The 25,315-nt window shown below is 41.3% G+C and overlaps 1 protein-coding gene across 2 annotated transcripts in view; it reads left to right on the forward strand.

Moving 5' to 3' along the window:
- Nucleotides 1-20,458, forward strand: part of fbxl6 (F-box and leucine-rich repeat protein 6) — a 25,796-nt gene extending 5,338 nt beyond the window's left edge. Inside the window, exons 1-10 of one of the 2 annotated variants that reach the window (XM_024441873.2) lie at nt 3,228-3,899; nt 4,136-4,706; nt 4,899-5,057; nt 5,587-5,650; nt 5,939-6,070; nt 7,017-7,124; nt 16,617-16,730; nt 16,997-17,228; nt 19,232-19,475; nt 19,919-20,458. In XM_024441873.2, coding sequence (XP_024297641.2) covers nt 4,207-4,706; nt 4,899-5,057; nt 5,587-5,650; nt 5,939-6,070; nt 7,017-7,124; nt 16,617-16,730; nt 16,997-17,228; nt 19,232-19,475; nt 19,919-20,048 — 1,683 coding nt within the window. In that variant the 5' untranslated portion in view covers nt 3,228-3,899; nt 4,136-4,206 and the 3' untranslated portion in view covers nt 20,049-20,458. Of the gene's footprint in view, nt 1-3,227; nt 3,900-4,135; nt 4,707-4,898; nt 5,058-5,586; nt 5,651-5,938; nt 6,071-7,016; nt 7,125-16,616; nt 16,731-16,996; nt 17,229-19,231; nt 19,476-19,918 lie in introns of those variants that run through there. The other variant, XM_042295736.1, reaches the window with a different exon arrangement.
- Nucleotides 20,459-25,315: the final 4,857 nt, after the last annotated feature.

Raw genomic sequence — 25,315 nt, forward strand, 5'->3', positions numbered from 1 at the left:
AATTTAATATTTATTTACTAAAAAGCTAAAATGATGATAAAAGATACACATGGACAAAACACATTATAGGCTATTGATTAGAACTTAGTATAACGGGCCAACACACTATGGCGCGTGTTACCCACAATGGGAATTTCAAAAGGGGTACACGAGAAATATACATTTGGGTGAATTTGTCAGCTATGCTATTCTAACTCTAGCCTTGCCTCAAACTGCCGACCCTATGGGTGAGAGAATATAATGATGTAATACTGTGGATTCTCTGTTCGATGACGCACTTCTCCTGCGCACCTCCCTGCTCGTCCTCCCGGTGTCAGTGTCCCTTTTGGCCTAGGAGTCTGTTCCCTCACCCCTTTCTCTTGAAGGGGTCTTCTGAGGACAGACAGCTCTGTAGCTCAGAGCTCACAGCATAGGAATGAAACCCTGTAGATACCACGATTTGATGGGAGATGGAGGCTAGGTGGTTCGACTTGAATTCACCCGCTTAGACACAGCTACTCATCCATAGCTTGGGTAGAAAAGGATTTCTTTGTCCTCAAACTTGCGTTGCGTTCTGGGTTGTTTGACTTTTCAGACCCTGCTGCAGGTTTTATACCCTTGGGTCAGAAGTGGGCGTAACCGCCTTGAGGGCAATTCTCTGGACGTACCAAGTTAATGAGGCAAGGCTAGATTTTCTCAAATCCCATTTTAGACAACTAACTTAACATTTCATCTTCCCCAAAACATTCTCTTTGATTTGGATATTTTCCACACAACGTACAATGTGTAAACATTAAACATGTATTAGGAAAACCCTTCACATTACAATGTTTTTGTAAAAACGTCATCTATTAACCTTTAATAACAGAACAAAAATTACATAGTCCACCTATCGTCATGACCACCATTGTGGCTGACGGAAACCATTATTCCAAAGTCCCTTTATTTCATGTTTAATGTTCTGAGGCTGGTTCTCCATAGTGACAGGACAAAGGAATTTGTCTGTGGCCTGAGATTTACAAGGGGCGTGGGGCCATAAAAAACACCCACGTCTTCAGACCCACAGATCTCTCCTCCTCTGTTGTGGTAGCGCGTAAAAATAATCTGTCCTCGGTTGCAGCACCCACTATCAAGTTCTAAACTGCCCCTGGAAGCAGCCCCCCGTTGACTTGTCAATTTGCACTCTCGTCAAACAATAGCATGGTATATTTTCATTGCAATAGCTACTGTAATAGCTACTGTAAATTGGATATTGCAGTTAGATTAACAATAATTTAAGCTTTCTGTCCATATAAGACATGTCTATGTCCTGGGATGTTTTTGTTGTTACTTACAACGTCATGCTAATCACATTAGCTCACGTTTGCAAAACCGTCCCGCTGGCGACGCCGTAGAGGTTAATTTGTGGATATGATTTCATATGATATGTTACGATTTACAATTTGTATGAAATGTTTTCCAAATTTGCAAAATGTACAATATGTTACAAATTTCCAAAACATATATTTTAAGAATTCCAATTTGGTTAACGCTAGCTAGCTGGCTGACCTTAGCTAGGCTAGGGGTTACGGTTAATGTTAGGAGTAGGTTAAAGGGTTAGGGGAAGAGTTATATAACATGATAACAGATAATAGTTGCAAAGTAGCTAAAAGTATTAAGTAGTTCAAGTTGCTAATTAACTAAAATGTTAAAGTTGTCCATGACAAGATTTGAACACGCAACCTTTGGGTTGCTAGACGTTTGCGTTATACATTCACCCCGACCAACCACCCTCCTTTAGATTTGCCTTAAGTAACCTTCTGTATAATTAATGTAAATATACCAAATATAACATATCATCCTAGTATGATTATCCCAGATTTACATTTACTATGTTACTTCTGGCGTTACCAGACCAGTGAGTCACAGCTTGCTGTGTAGTCAGGTGGGTCGCATGTCTGCCAGGCTAAAACTATATTGAACAAAAATAAATGCAACATGCAACAATTTCAAAGATTTTACTGAAAAATGAATTAGGCCCTAATCTATGGATTTCACATGACTGGGAATACAGATCTGTTAAAAAAGGTAGCGGCGTGGATCAGAAAATCAGTCAGCATCTCGTGTGACCACAATTTGCCTCATGCAGCTCAACACATTTCCTTCACATAGAGTTGATCAGACTGTTGATTGTGGCCAGTGGAATGTTGTCCCACTCCTCTTCGATGACTGTGCGACGTTGATAGATATTGGCGTGAACTGGAACACGCTGTCGTACTTGTTGACCCATAGTAACCAAAACATGTTTGAGTATGCAGGCTGGGACATTTTCAGCTTCCAGGAATTGTGTGCAGATCCTTGCGACATGGGGCTGTGCATTATCATGCTGAAACAGGAGGTGATGGCGGCGGATGAATGGCATGATAATGGCCCTCAGGATCTCGCCACGGTATCTGTGTGCATTCAAATTGCCATTGATAAAATGCATTTGTGTTCGTTGTCTGTAGCTTATGCTTACACATACCATAACCCAACCCCACCATGGGTTCACAACATTGACATCAGCAAACCGCTCACCCACACAACGCCATACGTGTGGTCTGTGGTTGTGAGACCGGTTGGACGTACTGCCAAATTCTCTAAAACGATGTTGGAGAAGGCGTATGGTAGAGAAATGAACATTCAATTATCTGGCAACTGTTCTGGTGAACATTCCTGCAGTCAGCATGCCAATTGCACGCTCCCTCAACTTGAGACATCTGGCATTTTGTTGTGTGACAAAATTGCACATTTTTATAGTGGCCTTTTGTCCCCAGAACAAGGTGTACTTATGTAATGATCATGTTGTTTCATCAGCTTCTTGATATGCCACACCTGTCAGGTGGATGGAGTATCTTGGAAAAGGAGAAATGTTCACTAACAGGGATGTAAACATTTGTGCACAACATTTGTGATAAATAATCTTTTTGTGAATATTGAACATTTCTGGGGTATTTTATTTCAGCTCATGAAACATGTGACCAACACTTGACATGTTGCATTTATCTTCAGTGTAACTAGCCGTGAAGGGCTCATCGGGACTACTGACTGGCCCGAATCTGTTAGCAAAGATTTGTATAAGCCTATCGTTTCCAATGGGAGCAAATAATTATAGTGGGCAGAACAAGCAAAGGAGGTGAGCAGAGCCAACCACGAGCTAGTGAGATCCAACTGGGATATTTTAGCATTTATTTGAATATTTCAGTTAGGGAACATCTACTCAGAAGTGCGTGTGTGCAATAACTCATTTTGCGCTCCTAAACAACGTCTACAAAATAGTCTACTCTCTTACAAATTCTATTTTTGGAAACGGAAAACTGTATGGAGATCAAATGTTTAATCGATGAGAAAAGGGGCAGAATTTGGGCCAAAATCCATCTCGCGCTATCTTCTCCCACTGCCGGCAACTGGGCTTCCTCCTCATCGCCATATTTGGTAGTGAGTGCAAACGCCAACCAGATGCTTCACATTAATACATCCAGTGAAATATCTGGCTCATTGTTATGTCTGTCTGGTGCTTTCATGACAACTGGGAACTCGGAAAATACGAGTTCAAATCATTACATCGGTGATCTTCAGGTCGGAAACTCTGAGCTCGAGAAAGAGACCCGAGTTTCCAAGCTGGAATTTCGAGTTGGGTGGCCATTCAAAATAATTTTCAGTCGGAGCTCGTTTTTTCGGGAGTTCTCAGTTGTTGTGAACGCGGCAGTACCCCCCCACCCCACTCTCGCTGCGCGACGAACGTAATAAATGTGGGCACCAGGCAGGCGCGTACTGTATTTATAGCTTCTCCTTTATTGTTTACAAGTAGCCTAGCTAGCTACTCCACGACGTACCTCCTTTAGTTGATTAATTTAAGTAAAAATGTATGATGTGGCTCATTTAAAGGAAGATACATGCAGGTATGTCCACTAAATATTGGTTATATAAATTTGTAGCTTACTAGTTGTGCGGTTATGTTCAGCTAGCTAACGTTAGCCAGTTACCGGTAGCTACTGTAGCTAGCTAATCGTTTCTACTGTCGGTTCTATCTAACCCTGTAATTATTGGCATTGTTTTTAGCTAACTAAATAAACAATAATACTTTTAATGTGATATTTTAAATATTGCTGTTACATATGTTTGTTTACACTTACAGATTTTTTTGAAGATAAGTGAAGTTAGGAAACGTCAAGTGTTTGTGTAGACAAGGTGAAGATTGAGGACGAGATGGAAGATGGTACACCTCCAGGACGATCTGTGGGAATTGCAGACGCTGACGATGCTCCCTCAAGCTCATCAGCAGCATCAACGCGAAAGAGAAAGTCTGATGTGCTCCGAGATGCTAAGCCCAAGAAGAAAAAGAAGGCCAAAGTCAGCCGCCCCCCAAGGCTTGGCTACACTGTTGAACAAGGAGAGGATATGCTTCTGATCATATCGAATACAAATCAGTATGATAACATATGGCGGCCAAACACGAAAGGAAGAAAGAAAAAGAAAATCCTTAAAGGAAAAGCCAAAGTCACTCCAGCAAAGAAGAAGAATACGGTTCTTCCAAAGGGTAAAGCCACAAAGAAGCCACTGATCAAGAAAGGTGAACTGGAGCCCACAATGCAACACCACCAAGAGGAGGGCTTTGACAGCTGGGGTCAGAGCCTACCAGTGGAAGTGTTAGTTAATATTTTCAAGATTGTAGTTCACCAAGATGGTGCAGTACCATTCCTGTGCAGGTAATGCGATGTTTCATGTAGCCTGCCCTTCTCATGTTGCATTTCATTGGTGCCCCTGTCTCATCTCTCTTAAATGGGAGATTCTAGACATAAAACTTAGATGAAATAAACAATCAAGCTCAATACAAGCTGCAATGAACATGGAAACTATCTGAGCTAACTGATATGTACACATTCTGCACACGGTTTTAGGGTGGCTAAGGTGTGCCACCTATGGAATGCAGCTGCAGCCAGTCCTGCTCTGTGGCGCAGTGTGTCTGTGGGTTACTGCTGGTTGGAACCTGGTAAAACCCACTTACCTAAAACTGTACTGAAGATCAGGAACACTGTAAGCTGGCTTGCACAGAACAGGTCAGTACTATTTGGTAAAATTTCAAACAGAATAACATAGTTTCAGACAGTGTGGAGGACTCTATGTATGCCTGCTAAGTAAAATGTGGATCGTATAGGCTAGTTCTGGGGTTTCACGGACACTGATTAAGCCAACTCATGGAATAAGAAGCACTCAGTCCAGGGCCTAATTTGTCCATGAAACAGACTTGGGGCGGCAGGGTAGCCTAGTGGTTAGAGCATTGGACTAGTAACCGGAAGGTTGCAAGTTCAAAACCCCCGAGCTGACAAGGTACAAATCTGTCGTTCTGCCCCTGAACAGGCAGTTAACCCACTGTTCCTAGGCCGTCATTGAAAATAAGAATTTGTTCTTAACTGACTTGCCTGGTTAAATAAAGGTAAATATAAAAAATAAAAAGACTGACCCATAGAGTAAATGTATTCTAAGCCCTAACAACAATTTTAGTAATTGAAAAAAATAACATTAACTGACTTAACTATGCCTATAAATAAGTAATAATGGTACATTTCTCTTATTTTGTTTTTGAAGATTCTCCCAATTAAGAGACTTTTCTCTTAATCACTGGAAAAATAATGTTGACCATGTTGTGGAGGTAAGTTCTGATCTACACAATACAACTGTGATGTTACTGTTTTGCCATTTAATGCCTCAATGAGCCTGTTTGTTGCTTCATACCTGTTCTACATTTTTTTATTGGATCCATGTACTCTACTAATGTAGACTAATTGTAAGAAATAGTTTGACATAGAAAGGAAAGCTATCACTGTTAAGTGTTTGATAATAACTTCACACCATGAAAGTCTGTATGAAATTTCCTGTTTAAGTCTGATTGTGTTTCAGGTTTTCTTTATTGATTAACATCCCACTGTTTACCTAACAGGTTTTGTCCCAGTCCTGCCCCCATCTCCGCTCACTCAAGCTGTCATACTGTACAGGCGTGACTGAGAAAGCCTTTCAGAGCCTCAGTGGCAGCTGCCAGTCCCTGGATAGCATTAACGTCCAGTACTCTGAGGTAGGCCAAAAAGCATGTCAGTGGACATAATGATGGTTCACTCACACTATAGCACACAAAGGTCCAAATATTGCACCATAGGAGGCCAGATACTGTGCCGTCTGAAAGTATTCACACACCTTGAATTTTCCACATTTTGTTGTTTTACAGCAGGGGTTCCCAAACTTTTTTTTGTCCCAATTTGATTTAAAAAAATAACTATTTTCAACCCCACCATATAAAAAAAAATACTTCCTTCAGAATTGACCTTTCAGCAGGACAATAATCTAAAACACAAAGCCAAATATACAGTGCATTCGGAAAGTATTCAGACCCCTTGACTTCTTCCACATTTGTTACATTACAGCCTCATTCTAAAATGTATTAAATAGTTGTAATTATTTTGTATTGTGTGTAGATTGATGATTTAAAAAATAATAATACTTTTTTGACTAAGGCTGTAACGTAACAAAATGTGAAAGAAGTCAAGGGGTCTGAATACTTTCCGAATGCACTGTACAATGGAGTTGCTTATCTAGACAACATTGAATGTTCCTGAGTGGCCTAGTTATAGTTTTGACTTAAATCTGTTTTAAAATCTATGGCAAAACTTAAAAATAGCTGTCTAACAATGATCAACAAACATCTTGAAGAATTAAATTTGATTTCTGTATTTCATTCTCAATACATTTGCAGACCTTTATAAACATGTTTTCACTTTGTAATTATGAGGGGGAAAAAATGTATTTTATACATTTTGAATTCAGTCTAACACAATGTGGAATAAGTCGAGGGGTGTGTATACTTTCTGAAAGTACTGTACATGACAGTGGAGTGAGCTTATGATCTATACTTCTGCCTATTGATTGTATCACTTTTCATTAGACGTACCGTCATTAAAGTAGGTAGAACTTCTTTGTGTATATATTAAATGCCTAAAATCTTATACTCTCTCTTGTTGCTATAGATACAGGTTGAAGGGCTTGTCACCTTCTTGGAATCCTATGGCAGTCAACTTAGACAGATTCTGTTCACCCATGGGCCCAGGAATGACCGACTTCTCACTGCTATCTCCGTAGGTGGCATTTTATTTCTTACAGTATTTGACGACTTGCGTATAATACAGAGACCTTCAGGAAGAATTTATCCCCCTTGACTTTTTCCACATTTTGTTGTGTTAAAGCCTGCATTTAAAATGGATTACATGTAAATGTTGTGTCACTGGCCTACACACTATACTCCATAATGTCAAAGTGGAATTATGTTTTTAGAAATTGACAAATTACTGTTTTTTTTATGATTGCTTATCTTTGAAACTATAGGCTGATTTTGCAAAACTCTACACACTAACCACCAAACCTTACACCAAACCAGCAAACAATTCTTGCAAAACTCTTCAAACTCTTTTAAAATAAATTGTTTTTGCATCAGTACAGTACACACAAACCATCATTTGAATAAGCACATGAAGCACCAACTACGCACTGATAGTATAAATGAAAAACACTTGTGGCTTTTTCTGTGTGCAGGGCATAGCAATTTGCAATGAAGTTTTGTCATATATGTAGTAAACACACACATGCACACAGATATCCAAATGTGTAAAGTATGGATGTGTATTCTGAACATAGTGTCTTATCAATACAAATACGGGGGAAAAGGTTTTTAGTTCTCTCAATGTTCTAACACTCCTCAAACAACAACAGCACAGTAGGAGAAAAACAAACCATTTCTGCTAGGAAAAAAATAACATAAAAAAGTGTCTACATCTCGTGGGTCTGGCCATAAGACTTCATCCACATCACATGCCATGTTGTCTTGAGCTAGGAAGCGTGGAAAGTATGGCCTGGAGTGCTGTATCCAGGCCTGGCATGACCCCTGATCCATGCCTCCTCCATTGCCTGCAGATGGGGTATGTGTTGGTGGGGCTGGTGATCATACACCTTCTAACGCCATGCAGAGAAGAATTCTTCAATATGATTCAAGAATGGAGAGTATAGGGGGAGATTGAGTGCGATGAAAAGTGGGTGACCTGTGAACCAATTGTGGACCACAGCAGCCCAGTGGAAACTAACATTGTAGCACTGTAGAGATCAATGTTTACAGTTTTGCTAGAAGTGTGTTATTAAATTGCAAACTGAGTATAAAGCAGTGAGTTAGGTTTACAGTTTTGCAAAAAGTGTGTTTAAAATTACAACCTAAGTTTAAAGCAGAGAACGAGCATTCAGTTTGGCACATGTGGTAAATGCATTGGCTACAAGTGTTAATGGTTTCAGAGAGAGTGCTTCAAAAATCACTGTTAGTGTTTAAGCATTCATCCCATTTGTTATGGCAAGACAATAAGGTCAGGAGGCAAAAGGTGTAAAACAAGTCACATGATAAGTTGCATGGATTCACTCTTTGCGCACTAATAGTGTTTAACATAGAAAAATGTAATGACTACCTCATCTCTGTACCCCACACATACAATTATCTGTAAGGTCCCTCAGTCGAGCAGTGAATTTCAACCACAAAGACCAGGGAAGTTTTCCCATGCCACGCAAAGATGGGCACCTATTGGGAGATGTTTTCTTTTTTTTAAAGGCAGACATTGAATATCACTTTGAGCATGGTAAAGTTATTCATTACTAGGGTTGCAAAGGGTCGGAAACTTTCCGGTAATTTTCCTTTAATTTAAGCCTGGGAATTCTGCTTAAATTCATCAAAGTTAGCTTACAGTGAGGGGAAAAGTATTTGATCCCCTGCTGATTTTCTACGTTTGCCCACTGGCAAAGAAATGATCAATCTATAATTTTAATGGTAGGTTTATTTGAACGGTGAGAGACAAAATAACAACAAAAAAATCCAGAAAAACGCATGAAGGGTGTGCTCCTAATCTCAGTTTGTTACCTGTATAAAAGACACCTGTCCACAGAAGCAATCAATCAGATTCCAAACTCTCCACCATGGCCAAGACCAAAGAGCTCTCCAAGGATGTCAGGGACAAGATTGTAGACCTACACAAGGCTGGAATGGGCTACAAGACCATCGCCAAGCAGCTTGATGAGAAGGTGACAACAGTTGGTGCGATTATTCGCAAATGGAAGAAACACAAAATAACTGTCAATCTCCACTCGGCCTGGGGCTCCATGCAAGATCTCACCTTGTGTATTTGCAATGATCATAAGAACGGTGAGGAATCAGCCCAGAACTACACGGGAGGATCTTGTCAATGATTTCAAGGCAGCTGAGACCATAGTCACCAAGAAAACAATTGGTAACACGCCGTGAAGGACTGAAATCCTGCAGCGCCCGCAAGGTCCCCCTGCTCAAGAAAGCACATATACATGCCCGTCTGAAGTTTGCCAATGAACATCTGAATGATTCAGAGGACAACTGGGTGAAAGTGTTGTGGTCAGATGAGACTAAAATGGAGCTCTTTGGCATCAACTCAACTCGCAGTGTTTGGAGGAGGAGGAATGCTGCCTATGACCAAGAATACCATCCCCACCATCAAACACAGAGATGGAAACATTATGCTTTGGGGGTGTTTTTCTTCTAAGGGGACAGGACAACTTCACTGCATCAAAGGGATGATGGACGGGGCCATGTACCGTCAAATCTTGGCTGAGAACCTCCTTCCCTCAGCCAGGGCATTGAAAATGGGTCGTGGATTGGTATTCCAGCATGACAATGACCCAAAACACATGGCCAAGGCAACAAAGGAGTGGCTCAAGAAGAAGCACATTAAGGTCCTGGAGTAGCCTAGCCAGTCTCCAGACCTTAATCCCATAGAAAATCTGTGGAGGGAGCTGAAGGTTTGAGTTGCCAAACATCAGCCTCGAAACCTTAATGACGTGGAGAAGATCTGCAAAGAGGAGTGGGACAAAATCCCTCCTGAGATGTGTGCAAACCTGGTGGCCAACTCTGGTGGCCAACTACAAGAAACGTCTGACCTCTGATTGCCAACAAGGGTTTTGCCAGCAAGTACTAAGTCATGTTTTGCAGAGGGGTCTAATACTTTCCTCATTACAATGCAAATCAATTTATAACATTTTTGACATTAATTTTTCTGGATTTTTTTTTTGTTATTCTGTCTCTCACTGTTCAAATAAACCTACCGTTAAAATGATAGACTGATCATTTCTTTGTCAGTGGGCAAATGTACAAAATCAGCAGGGGATCAAGTACTTTTTCCCTCACTGTATGTGTATCCCACAAAGGTTCACTGTTATAAGGACATTTTAGGTCATGTTGCATATTTTGGTTAAACTATCCCCTATTCAATGGAATCGCAACCGTCTGCATGCACAGTGCAGTCTTCCATCACATGTACAGCTGATTCTCAAGATCTTGCACACTAATGTGATTATTGAGCTGCTATTGAGCCCACACTACTACACTCTCTGAGCCAAGGACTACATGCTTTCTGGTTAGTTTTGATTACAATACTGGGTGGGGTGGATATATTTTATATGACATGCATGCGTTTTTGTTAACTAGTAAATAGTAGCCTACAGCAAGGTGTGTTTAAATCATTTCTAACTTGTTAACAATTTCTGCTAGTTAGTTTTTGCTAACATGTGGTTTTAGCTTGCTTGAGCCTGCTAACTGAGTGTTAATTCACCTGTTTCCATACATGTTTCATTTTAAAACATTTATCTTTCAAAGGAGTTATCTGTACAGTCGTGGCCAAAAGTTTTGAGAATGACACACATATTAATTTTCACAAAGTCTGCTGCCTCGGTGTCTTCAGATATTTTTGTCAGATGTTACTATTGAATATTGAAGTATAATTACAGGCATTTATTGACAATTACATGAAGTTGATGCAAAGAGTCAATATTTGCAGTGTTGACCCTTCTTTTTCAAGTCCTCTGCAATCCGCCCTGGCATGCTGTCAATTAACTTCTGGGCCACATCCTGACAGATGGCAGTCCATTCTTGCATAATCAATGCTTGGAGTTTGTCAGAATTTGTGGGTTTTTGTTTGTCCACCTGCCTCTTGAGGATTGACCACACGTTCTCAATGGGATTAAGGTCTGAGGAGTTTCCTGGCCATGGACCCAAAATATCGATGTTTTGTTCCCCGAGCCACTTAGTTATCACTTTTGCCTTATGGCAAGGTGCTCCATCATGCTGGAAAAGGCATTGTTCTTCACTAAACTGTTCCTGTATGGATGGGAGAAGTTGCTCTCGGAGGATGTGTTGGTACCATTCTTTATTCATGGCTGTGTTCTTAGGCAAAATTGTGAGTGAGCACACTCCCTAGGCTGAGATGCATGACACAGGACTGATGGTAGCGCTCACCTTCACCGGACAAGCTTTTTTTCCAGATGCCCCAAACGATCGGATAGGGGATTCATCAGAGAAAATGACTTTACCCCAGTCCTCAGCAGTCCAATCCCTGTACCTTTTGCAGAATATCAGTATGTCCCTGATGTTTTTCCTGGAGAGAAGTGGCTTCTTTGCTGCCCTTCTTGACACCAGGCCATTCTCAAAAAGTCTTTGCCTCACTGTGTGTGCAGATGCACTCACACCTGCCTGCTGCCATTCCTGAGCAAGCTCTGTACTGGTGGTGCCCCGATCCCGAGCTGAATCAACTTTAGGAGACGGTCCTGGCGCTTGCTGTACTTTCTTGGGCGCCCTGAAGCCTTCTTCACAACAATTGAACTGCTCTCCTTGAAGTTCTTGATGATCTGATAAATGGTTGATTTAGGTATAATTTTACCGGCATCAATATCCTTGCCTGTGAAGCTCTTTTTGTGCAAAGCAATGATGACGGCACGCGTTTCCTTGCAGGTAACCATGGTTGACAGAGGAAGAACAATGATTCCAAGCACCACCCTCCTTTTGAAGCTTCCAGTCTGTTATTCAAACTCAATCAGCATGACAGCATGACAGAGTCTCCAGCCTCGTCCTCATCAACACTCACACCTGTGTTAATGAGAGAATCACTGACATGATCTCAGCTGGTCCTTTTGTAAGCAGGGCTGAAATGCAGTGGGATTGTTTTTTGAGGATTCGGTTCATTTGCATGGCAAAGAGGGACTGCAATTAATTGCAATTCATCTGATCACTCTTCATAACATTCTGGAGTGAGTATATGCAAATTGCCATCCTACAAACTGAGGCAGCAGACTTTGAAAAATTCATATTTGTCATTCTCAAACCTTTTGGCCACGAGTGTACATGGAATTTAGTTTTTTATATATATATATATATATTTTTTTTCTTTCTATCTTTACATGTATGCAACAAAGATCTAGAATCATCTGGCCAAGTGCATCAAGTTCCGTCAGCGCTCACAACAAGCAACCTCTGCCTAAAGTCCCTCTACTTCTATTCGAGGTGAACATGATGATTCGGACACCTTATCGATAGCAACAGGTCATGGTCCTCCTGGAATCAGAAGTTCTTTTGACTCAATGGAGGAATGTAGTCAGAGATGCTGACGAATGTCTTGCTCGAGCTGTGTATGGAACTGGTTCACCTCTGATGCTCACAGGCAATGTGTATTGGAAGAGATTTCTGAATGTTCTTCTCCCAGCATACACCCTTCCAACCAGACATGCCTTTTCTACTTTTCTACATTTGCTGGATGCAGAGTTCAACAGAGTTCAAGTGAAGGTCAAGCAAATCCTAGAGAAAGCAGACTGTATTGCAATCATCTCTGATGGGTGGTTGAATGTTCGTGGGCAAGGAATAATTAACTACATCGATCTCCACCCCTCAACCAGTATTCTACAAGAGCACAGTCACAAGGGACAACAGACATGCCGGTCTCTATATTGCCGATGAGCTGAATGCAGTCATCAATGACCTTGGACCACAGAAGGTATTTGCACTGGTGACGGACAATGCTGCAAACATGAAGGCTGCTTGGTCTAAAGTGGAGGAGTCCTACCCTCACATCACACCCATTGACTGTGCTGCTCATGCATTGAATCTGCTCCTCAAGGACATCATGGCACTGAAAACAATGGATACACTCTAGAGCCAATGAAATGGTTAGGTATGTGAAGGGTCATCAAGTTATAGCAGCAACCTGCCTCACTAAGCAAAGTGAGAAGAATGAGAGCACCACCTTGAAGCTGCCCAGCAACACCCGTGTCATCATGTTTGACAGTCTCTTGGAGGGGAAGGAGTCTCTCCAAGAAATATCATATCACAGTCTGCCGATATAGACAGCCCCATCAAGAGGACCCTCCTGGATGATGTATTTTGGGAGAGAGTGTTAAGCAGCCTGAAACTCCTGAAACCTATAGCAGTAGCCATTCCATGGATTGAGGGAGACAATGCCATCCTGTCTGATGTTCAGACTCCGCTTGCAGATGTAAGAAGAAATCCAAACTGCCCTGCCTACTTCACTGTTGCTCCAAGCAGAGGAAACTGCAGTTCTGAAATACATCAAAAAGCGTGAAGATTTCTGCCTGAAGCCCATACACACTGCAGAGTACATGTTGGACCCCAAGTATGCTGGCAAGAGCATCCTGTCTGTTGCAGAGATCAACAAGGCCTATGGTGTCATCACTACCGTGTCTTGCCATCTTGGCCTGGATGAGGGCAAGGTTCTTGGCAGTCTGGCGAAGTACACTTCCAAGCAAGGGCTTTGGGATGGAGATGCAATATCTCATCAGCCAACTGGTGGAAGGGACTTTGTGGATCTGAGGCTCTTTCTGCTGTTGCCTCCATCATCCTCCAAATCCCACCAACATCAGCCTCCTCAGAACGCAACTGGTCCTTGTTTGGGAACGCACACACCAAAGCACGCAACAGGCTGACCAATACAAGGGTTGAAAAATTGGTGGTCATCTGGGCAAATTTGAGGCTGTTTGAGCCTGACAATGAGCCATCCTCAGCAAGGTTGGAAAGTGACAGTGAGGATGATGCCTCAGACTCTGTTTAAGAGGTGGACATTGAGAAGACGTGGAAGCCTGAGAGGTAGACAAACACAGCTTTAGTTTCTAGACTAACATGTTTTTGGGAGATGTGATGGATCATTCAACATTCCCTTTTGTTGTACAATGAAATCGTCCCATGTGAAGAGTCAACTCATTTAATTAAAGTTAAAAAAAAAAACTTCTATTGGAAGGATTTAATAATTTGCAATTGTCTACTTATGATAAGGTAAAAGGTTTATGTTTTTGACTCCATATGATATGGTAAATATATCCAATGCAAAATATGTACATTTTTTAACGGTATTAATTTGAATATTTCCCATATATTCCCACGTAAAGTTACCACCTCTGAATTTTCCCTAAAATGTGCAACCCTATTCATTCCACTTTGAATGGTGTATCAATGCATCCAGTCACTACAAAGATATAGGAGTCCTTCCTAACTCAACTACCCTTCCTGGGGACCAGCAAAATTAAGGCAGTTATACATTTAAAAAAACATTACAATACATTCACAACAGATTTCGCAACATTAAGTGTGTGCCGAAAAGCCCCTACTCTACTACCATATATCTACAACACAAAATCCATGTGTACGTGTGTGTATAGTGTGTATGTTATCTTGTGTTTTGTATTCAGAGAGAACCCTGGTTCAGTCTGCTTTCCAACAGATATTGGGATACAAATTCATCTTTCAATAGGACAGTAACCTAAAACACAAGGCCAAATATACACTGAGTGCACAAAACATTATGAACACCTGCTCTTTCCATGACATTCACAGACCAGGTGAAAGCTATGATCCCTTATTGATGTCCCTTGCTACATTGCATTCGGAAAGTATTCAGACACTTAACTTTTTCCACATTTGGTCGTTACAGCCGTATTCTAAATTGGATTAAATAAATCCTAAGCAATCTACACACTACCCCATAATGTTTGCAAATTTATTTTAAAAAAATAAACACCTTATTTCCATAAGTATTCAGACCCTTTGCTATGAGACTTGAAATAGAGCTCAGGTGCATCATGTTTCCATCGATCATCCTTGATGTTTCTACAACTTGATGAGGGTCCACTTGTGGTAAATTCAATTGATTGGACATGATTTGGACAGGCACACACCTGTCTATATAAGGTCCCACAGTTGACAGTGCATGTCAGAGCAAAAACCAAGCCAAGAAGTCGGAGGAATTGTCCATAGAGCTCCGAGACAGGATTGTGTCGAGGCACAGATCTAGGGAAGGGTACCATTTCTGCAGCATTGAATGTCCACAAGAACACATTGGCCTCCATCTTTCCTAAATGGAAGAAGTTTGGAACCACCAGGACTCTTCCTAGAGCTCGCCGCCCGGGCCAAACTGAGCAATCGGGGTAGAAGGGCCTTGGTCAGGGAGGTGAGCAAGAACCCGATGGTCACTCTGACAGGGCTCTAGAGTTCCTCAGTGGAGATGGTTGTCCTTCTGGAAGGTTTTCCCATCTCTGCAGCACTCCACCAATCAGGCCTTTATGGTAGTGGCCAGACAGAAGCCAGCCACTCCTTAAAAGGCACATGACAGCCCACTTGGAGTTTTCCAAAAGGCACCTAGGGACTCTGACCATGAGAAACAGGATTCTCTGGTCTGATGAAACCAAGATGGAAATCTTTAGCTTGAATGCCAAGCGCCATGCCTGGAGGAAAACTTACACCGCTCATCACCTGACCAATACCGTCGATACGGTGAAGCGTGGTGGTGGCAGCATCAGGACAATGACCCTAAACACACAGCCGAGACAATGCAGGTGTGGCTTTGGGACAAGTCTCTGAATGTCCTTGAGGGGCCCAGCCAGAGCTTGGACTTGAACCCGATCGAACATCTCTGAAAATATCTGTGCAGCGTTGCTCCCCGTCCAACCTGACCGAGCTCGAGAGGCTCTGTAAAGAAGAATGTGAGAAACTCCCCAAATACAGGTGTGCCGAGCTTGTAGCTTCATACCCCAGAAGACTCAAGGCTGTGATCGCTGCCAAAGTTGCTTCAACAAAGTACTGATTTTAAAGGGTCTGAATTCCTGAGTAAATCGGATATTTCAGTTTTATTTTTAATACATTTGCAAAAATGTCGCAACCAGTTTTTGTCTTGTTATTGTGTGTGTAGATTTTTTTTAAATAAAAAAAAATTGAAAAGTGAAGTAACCGAGAGGATACTTTGGGGAAATTAACTCAATATTAGGAAGGTTGTTCTTAATATTTTTGACACTCGGTGTACACAAGTTGCTTACCAAGATGACTTTTCCTGAGTGGCCTAGTTACAGTTTTGAGTTAAATCGGCTTAAATCTATGGCAAGCCTTAAATGATCAACAATCAATTGTGCAAAGCTCTTAGAGATTTAACCAGAAAGACTCACAGCTATAGTTACTGCCAAATGTGATCCTACCATGTATTGCACTCAGGAGGATGAGTAGTTATGTAATTAAGATATTCGTTTTTTTATTTCTCGTCAAAGTTTTACCAATGTTAGAATTTTTGAGTGTTGACAAAAGAAAGACAATTCAATCCATTTTAATCCCACTTTGTAACACAAAAGGTGGAAAAAGTCAAGAGGTGTAAATACTTTCTGAAAGCAATGGATTTAAATTATTGCTGCCCTCAATTACTCAATTAATATTTGAAATATATGTCCCATACTGTATGTCATTTTACTAGAGAGGATGCTGCCCTGAGTTGCAATTGCTGGAAATTAACACGAAGCTGGACAGTGGATATTGCCAGCTTCCAATTTGCATCCAAGCTTTGCAAAATGGCTGTCCTAAACTGCAGGTATTTATTCTTTACCCAGTTGCTTATTATGATTACATCTTTTTATTTAGTCATTTAGCAGACGCTCTTATCCAGAGCAACTTAATGGATTCATCTTAAAATGGAACAACCATATATCACAGACATAGTAAATATACTTTTCCTCAATAAATTAGATATCAAAGTCAGAGAGGGGGTGGTTTATCTTATTGAATGGCTTTTTTTTTCTTGTGTAAAGGGACAAACACATTGCAGACCTTTTTGATTTGTTTTCTCTTGTGTCTCAGACTTTTCGGATGCTGAATGTCATTCCGATGCCTAAAATGACTCGTAATGGGTCGGGTTCCACATCTGGCTTCCCTTTACTGGAGGAGCTGTGTATGGCCACTACAGCTGTTTCCTTTATGACTGACCAAGACTTGACTAAGATTGTCTACGACTCCCCTAAACTGCGTGTGCTGGACCTGAGAGGTTGTTCTCGGATCACAGCAGCCGGGCTCTCTTCTCTACCATGTGAAGGTACAGTATATCCAGACAAACCCATCCATTGTTGATGCTGTGGATGGCCTTTTGTTTGTGCAATCAATCAAATGCAGAATTTGGCCAAGTCTGTTGCTACCCTCTTGGTTAGTTACAGTGGGGAGAACAAGTATTTGATACACTGCCGATTTTGCAGGTTTTCCTACTTACAAAGCATGTAGAGGTCTGTCATTTTTATCATAGATACACTTGAACTGTGAGAGACGGAATCTAAAACAGAAATCCAGAAAATCACATTGTATGATTTTGAAGTAATTAGTTTGCATTTTATTGCATGACATAAGTATTTGATCACCTACCAACCAGTAAGAATTCTGGCTCTCACAGACCTGTTAGTTTTTCTTTAAGAAGCCCTCCTGTTCTCCACTCATTACCTGTATTTACTGCACCTGTTTGAACTCGTTACCTGTATAAAAGACACCTGTCCATATACTCAATCAAACAGACTCCAACCTTTCCACAATGGCCAAGACCAGAGAGCTGTGTAAGGACATCAGGGATACAATTGTAGACCTGCACAAGGCTGGGATGGGCTACAGGACAACAGGCAAGCAGCTTGGTGAGAAGGCAACAACTGTTGGCGCAATTATTAGAAAATGGAAGAAGTTCAAGATGACGGTCAATCACCCTCGGTCTGGGGCTCCATGCAAGATCTCACTTCGTGGGGCATCAATGATCATGAGGAAGGTGAGGGATCAGCCCAGAACTACACGGCAGGACCTGGTCAATGACCTGAAGAGAGCTGGGACCACAGTCTCAAAGAAAACCATTAGTAACACACTACGCCGTCATGGATTAAAATCCTGCAGCGCACGCAAGGTCCCCCTGCTCAAGCCAGCGCATGTCCAGGCCCGTCTGAAGTTTGCCAATGACAATTTGGATGATCCAGAGGAGGAATGGGAGAAGGTCATGTGGTCTGATAAGACAAAAATAGAGCTTTTTGGTCTAAACTCCACTCGCCGTGTTTGGAGGAAGAAGGATGAGTACGACCCCAAGAATACCATCCCAACCGTGAAGCATGGAGCGGGGCGGCAGGGTAGCCTAGTGGTTAGAGCATTGGACTGGTAACCAGAAGGTTGCAAGTTCAAACCCCCGAGCTGACAAGGTACTAATCTGTCGTTCTGCCCCTGAACAGGCAGTTAACCCACTGTTCCTAGACCGTCATTGAAAATAAGAATTTGTTCTTAACTGACTTGCCTGGTTAAATAAAGGTAAAAAAATAAATAATAATTTTACAAAAAAATGGAGGTGGAAACATCATTCTTTGGGGATGCTTTTATGCAAAGGGAACAGGATGACTGCACCGTATTGAGGGGAGGATGGATGGGGCCATGTATTGCGAGATCTTGGCCAACGACCTCCTTCCCTCAGTAAGAGCATTGAAGATGGGTCGTGGCTAGGTCTTCCAGCATGACAACGACCCGAAACACACAGCCAGGGCAACTAAGGAGTGGCTCTGTAAGAAGCATCTCAAGGTCCTGGAGTGGCCTAGCCAGTCTCCAGACCTGAACCCAATAGAAAATCTTTGGAGGGAGCTGAAAGTCTGTATTGTCCAGCAACAGCCCTGAAACCTGAAGGATCTGGAGAAGGTCTGTATGGAGGAGTGGGCCAAAATCCCTGCTGCAGTATGTGCAAACCTGGTCAAGAACTACAGGAAACGTATGATCTCTGTAATTGCAAACAAAGGTTTCTGTACCAAATATTAAGTTCTGATTTTCTGGATTTTTGTTTTAGATTCCGTCTCTCACAGTTGAAGTGTACCTATGATAAAAAAAATAACAGACCTCTACATGCTTTGTAAGTTGGAAAACCTGCAAAATTGGCAGTGTATCAAATACCTGTTCTCCCCACTGTATCAATAATTACATTGGTTCATGTCAATGTTGTAAACTCATATGCTTCAAATATCAATGATTACATAGGTTCATGATAACATTGATTATGATTTATGCTACTATATTCTCTGCTGTGTTTTTTCTTAGAGCTTGAGTGTCTGTACTGGGGACTGTACTTCAGCAGCAATGTCACAGTATCGTTGTCCAAGAAGGGAATTCACCTGCTGACCCAGAAATGGAGTGGTACCTTGCAGGAGCTAGACCTTGCCAACCAGCTCTTCTCTGAAGAAGACATGGAGATTGCCATGGGCCATCTAGCTCAGAGAACTGGAGAAAACCCCCTACGTTCGCTCAATCTTAGCGGGACCAAGGTCACAACACCTGCCCTCCGGTAGGCAACACATTGGTCTTCTTTTCAACATAAAATTCACTATGAAATGCAATAGTCAATACATTACGCTTTATCTATTGTTTGCAGAATACCTTTTTTTAGAATTGTTATCAGAACAGATGCATGAATTTGTGATATAAAGTATTTGAATTTCTCTACCTAGTTAAAACAGGTCACAAGTAGGGGCAGCACATCAGTGGTGTACTGGAGGTTAAGCGCATGTCAACGCTGTGCACCTTTTTTTATTTTGCGTGTTTATTTTGAGTGTTCACCCACCTTTTTGTGGACAAATATATTGAAACTAAGTATAGGGAGTGTTACTTTATTCACTGTGAACCATGATCAGTGTTTACCCACTTTTTTTTACCACTACTTCACTGCAGTATATGATTGACCTAGATTGGCTTGAACTGGAGATCACATTTATTTTCTTTGTTTTGCAGGTTAGTTATAGGCCAGTCTACAGCACTCAATTACTTAAACTTGTCTTCCTGCCGTTACCTTCCAAGAGGTCTGAAGAAACTGTATCGTGGCCAAGAAGAAATCCACCAGCTGCTGGACAAATTAGAGTAATCTATTGGTCCAGTTATTTGTTCTAAGAATGCCTGCAAAAGGACATTGTCTTCAAACCAATCATAAAAGTGAATATGAATCCCCCCCCCAATAGCTTAGCTTTAAAACATGTGTAACAGTATAACTTTAGACCGTCCCCTCGCCCATACCCGGGCTCGAACCAGGGACCCTCTGCACACATCAACAACAGTCACCCACGAAGCATCGTTACCCATCGCTCCACAAAAGCCGCGGCCCTTGCAGAGCAAGGGGAACTACTACTTCAAGGTCTCAGAGCAAGTCACTCAATCCACAATTTATTTTTGTCATTTTTTTTATCTGTATGTTGGTTTTATTCTTGACTCTCTCAACATGACTGGAAAGCTCTAAGCTGATGTGTAAATATGTTGAATAAAATGTGGTTTCAATTACCTTGCTAAATATGTCTCAAATTCCTTGTTACTATTAAGAAAATGAACCTTGTGTACTTATTTGTCAACTTTAGAGCTGAATATAAACTTGGGCTATTCTGTAACAAAAACCCAGAGTATATATAATTGTGAATGTATTACAGGGGTTTCTCCTATTTCTAGTAGTGCCAAGTTATCCACAAGAGGGAGGAATAGTCTGTTCAAATGAGTATACCAGTATATACTGTATCTTGCTGCTTAAGTGGATGACTTGTCTTTGCTAATGGCTTTGTTTCATTTCAAGTGAAAAGACATCAGTCTGACAGACGAGGACAAAATGTGCTGGAATCGGGTCCAATTGTATATTTTATGCACACCCCACTCTTATTTTTACTCCGTCATTATTCCTGTTTAAGGGTACAGAGCTAAGCAAAACAATCTTGTGTGTGGTATATTGATATCAATAAGCATAACAGTTTTTAACCTTTTTGCTAACATTAGTGTCAGTATTTATTGCATGTACACAGTATCTCAGATACAGTATACCTGTGGATTATTTTACAATTATGAAATTCAGTTCAACACTTTTTTAATAATATTAATTTCAGATTAATTTGGTCCTAACAACACCGAAATGAATTATATTTAGTAAAATATAATGTAGTAGATTCAAAATGATATGAAAATAGTTTTGAATTATATCCACAGTTTTAATTACAACTAGGTTTTCTGCACAAATCATTATAAGAAGATCATTTTTCAGGGACAGTAAGCTAAGACCAGTATCTGGGTCTCTCACACACCTCTCCACAAGCAGCAGGTAGGTGTCGGGGTCATCGAGGATCTGGTTAATTTCCTCATCAAAGTATCCTCTCTGGTATTAGGGTGACTATATTATCTCACCCATTGTCAATGATCTTCTATTGCTGATCTCTCTTTAGTTTTGAAATATTTTCAGAGAGTAACACTTGTTTGCCTTCTAATTGACCTGCATTGATGACATCAGTTTTGTCTTTGCCTTCTCTGTTAATCTGTAAAACTCACCTCCAGCTTCTCCATCTAGTGGGAGAAGTAACAGTCCTGTCTCAGAATCCTTTTCACTCTGAAGGTATGTTTGTGTTTTCCTTGGTATTGGGGTCAAATAATCATTTCCTGCCATCGTTTGGATTGGACATTATTCCATTTGTTTCTTAAAGGTAGCCTTTTTTCTTGGCAACATGAACAGGTATCCTGTGGCTGTTGACTGGCTCAATTATTCCCCCTTTTACAATTTGTGCTTCTAGCAGATGCATCCCGTGGCCTTCCTCGATCAGATATTTTATTTTTTTATAGCTTCAAATAAAGATATTGTGGCATTTGTGAATGGATCTGCATATCCAGTGACTGTTTGTTCAGCTGAAAGTAGTTTTTCATGTATTTCTACTCCAATTAGCCGTTCTCTTGCGGCCTCATCAACAGATAGTTATTTGTTCTTGATTGGATCGATAAAAAACCCTGTTGCAGCCTGAGCCTCAAGCAGTACCAGTGCAATACCAGGTGTTAGCAAATCTTGCGTCTTTGCCTCATAAAAGCTCATTACTTTTTTGGATGGAAGAATCCAGATGTCAGCAGCACTTCCTGTACCCCTTATGTATTGCTTCAGAGATTCCAGTTGGTCCACTTGTTCAGTAGTTACTTTTCCTTCCTCCAAACTCTTGAAGGTACTGGCTTCAATTATGCTTGATTCCAATAGTTGTTTTGCAGAGACCGGCTTTCTCAGACCTGTTGTTTTCAGAGTTTGATTCTTCTCCAGTTTTGTAATAGTGAAATTTACCAAAGTGATGATTACTTGTATGGTTATTGTCTTTGTTCTGTATTTATCAAGGAACTGGAGTCTCTGATCATCAGTAAAGTATCCAGAGTGAATTAAATCCCAAAGAGAGACTATCATTCCTGAATAACACCCCACTAAAATGTTAACCGTTGTCTTTTCAAACTGTTTTATCTCAGCGTCTGAGTACATTTTTTCCGGTTTCTCCTGTGTTTTAGTTTTGTCCATCGGTGGCAGAAGAAACAGACCCGTCTCTGGATCCTTTATACACTGCTCCATCATTCCCATGTAGGTCAGGTTTGCTTGTGTCCTTGGGTCAAAGAATCCCTTGGTGTCATCACTAAGATGATGACTGTCAGGTTTTGATTAAGCTCTGCATCAAAGTATCCCTCTCTGTATGCAACTTCAAGGGGAAAATGAAGACACTTCAATGGGTCGATGATGCCAACTGTTGCAATCTGGGATTCAAGTAAATTAATGTCATGCTGCTGCAGGATCAGATATTTTTTCATGGCCTGGAAGAGTGAGATTTTTATCAGTGTAGGGGTCTTTGTAGCCAGTTACTGCCTTCTCTGCTGATAAGAGCTTTTTGTACAGTTCTGGGCCAATTACCTTCTATTTCAGAGCCTAGTCCACAGTCAGTTTCTGGTTCTGAAGAGGGTCAATGATAAAGCCTGTGGCAGCTTGTTCTTCCAGAAGAGAGAGGTCAATACCAGGAGTCAGGCTGCCCTTTTTCTTGGCCTCATAGATGCTCCGTTTTTGGTTGGAGTATCACACCGGCTACACAGCTGTTTCCTCTCTGATAGGTTCTAACAGTGTTTATCGTCATTATATCCTTGTTGGTCAGTTTCCCTTCAATCAGACGTTTGTATGTCTTTTCTGACCAACTTGTCATTTTATCTCCTTGCTTTCAATGATTTCCAGGATAATTACAATGATTTCCTCGACTTATCATCCTTGACTTGTACAGTTTTAATAACTCCTGCCTTTTGTCCTCACACAGATATTCAGAGTTGATGTGATCCCAGTGTTGCATGGTTGCAGCTGAACCTGCCATGCATAACAGTGACATTTGTAGCTTGGAATGTCTCCTTTATGTGATCTTGTAGGTTGACTCTTGTTGCTTTTGAGGAGAAGATGACAAATCCCTGTGCTGGGATCAGTGACACACCTGGCCATAAGCTGCAGGTATGAAAGGTTCTCATGAGTGTTGGGGTCAAAGAATCCCTTCGTGTCATTACCGGGATCATAAAGAATCGGATCCATTTCCTCATCGAAATAGCCCCTCTTGAAGGCTACATGGACAAGAATATGATGGCTGTTAACAGGGTCAATGATTCCTCCAGTGGCAATCTGTGCCACCAGCAGACAAATTCCATGGTCTTGTAAGTCTTGGAACAGAGAGATGGTTTCGCCAGTTATGGATCTTTGTAGCCAGTCACTGCTTTCTCTGCTGAACGCAGCGTTCCATGACGGTCAGGCCCCACTATGTTTACCTTCACTGCCTCATCCACCGAAAACGTTCTATGCCAGTAGAATCAGTGCAGATCCTGGCATCAGCTTTCCCTTTCATCTGGCCTGCTAGATTGTTATGATCTGAGAATCAGGAAGCAAAACACCTGCAACGCTAACTTACCCTTGTAAGTATATTTTAACAGGTTTATCCTCTGTGACCTCCTTCACTGTCTTCTTCCCACTGTTGAGTTCCTGCAGGACATCCTCGCTAATGATATCTGCCTCCACCAGCTGCATTGCTGTGACAGTCTCCCGGATACCTTCAAAAACGACATTGGTTGTTTTCACTGATTGCTCTATAACCTCCAGAATTATGATGATCGTCTTCATTGTAAGGTGTCCCTGCGTGTATTGCCGATTTATGTCTTTCCTCTGATGTATTCGTCGAAGTATTCTGACATCAGCCATTCTCAAAGGGATACAGACTTTCCCATGTATTTCCCAAAAGTCTAGTTTAGATCATAGAACACTTTGACCTCCTCAATCTGGTCAGAGAGTAAGCCTTTTTCATAGTGGCCTTTCTCAATTGCTGAGTCCACTAAAACATATTTATTTCCAATAGGGTCAAATAGGCCTTTTGTGGATACCTGTACCTCAAGCAACCGGGATCCATAATATTTTGGAATCACATGGCTTGGAATACAGATATTTTTCATTGGTGTAGGGATCTGTGTAACCACCAACAGCTCTCTCTGCAGCAAGGAGTTTCTCTCATCTCAGGTCCAACAATTCCTTCCTTGACATCTTCTTCTACTGGAACTTTCCAGTTGTTGATTGGGTCTATGATTCCCTCAGTGGCAGCCTGGGCCTCCAACAGGGCCACTGCTCTGCCAGGCTTCAGTAGACGTTTCCTCAAGGTTTGATATATTGCTATATTATGCTTTGTCTTCTCCAGGAAGACTCCAGCTACTGCACCGGTGCCTTGTGCATGGCCATTTTCCTTCCCTTCCATATCTTTAGTGATCAACTCCATCTTGACTTTCAAATCTGTGTAAAGACAGAGAATATTTTCTTAACGCTCTGGAAACGAAGGGTGTATTGCAATGAGTACTGGACAGCATACTATCTCAAGGCAATCTCTCAAACATTTCAATGCGAGCTAAAATCACCCGCACAGCTGATCTCAATTGCAACAACCATCATTAGCCACAGAATTGCCGCTTTTGTTAGTGTCAACTTTTAGTCCTGGTTGCTGTCAACATCATTGAAGACATTTTCACTTTGGTGAGTATAGAGCCCCACAGTAGAAGCATCATAATACCTATAAAACCTAGCAGTTAAACACAGAAATGGTTTCAATAATTGTTTCTATTTTTTTCAGAACCACTTTCATGTAGGCTTTCGCTGGCATGACATTTTGATAACTGAGGAAATATCTCTCGGACAAAGTTACTTTTATCAATGTATTCGGCTCTATTTACTCTCAGATTCGAAAATTCTAATTATTAGCATCAAAGTAGACATGCAAGACTATAAATCCCTGCAAGCTCCTGTACGCATTCTCGAGGTATAACTTTGCATTGGGACTTTTGATCAAATCAAATGTATTTATA

This window comes from Oncorhynchus tshawytscha, linkage group LG13 (assembly GCF_018296145.1).
Source record: "Oncorhynchus tshawytscha isolate Ot180627B linkage group LG13, Otsh_v2.0, whole genome shotgun sequence".
NCBI lineage: Eukaryota > Metazoa > Chordata > Actinopteri > Salmoniformes > Salmonidae > Oncorhynchus > Oncorhynchus tshawytscha.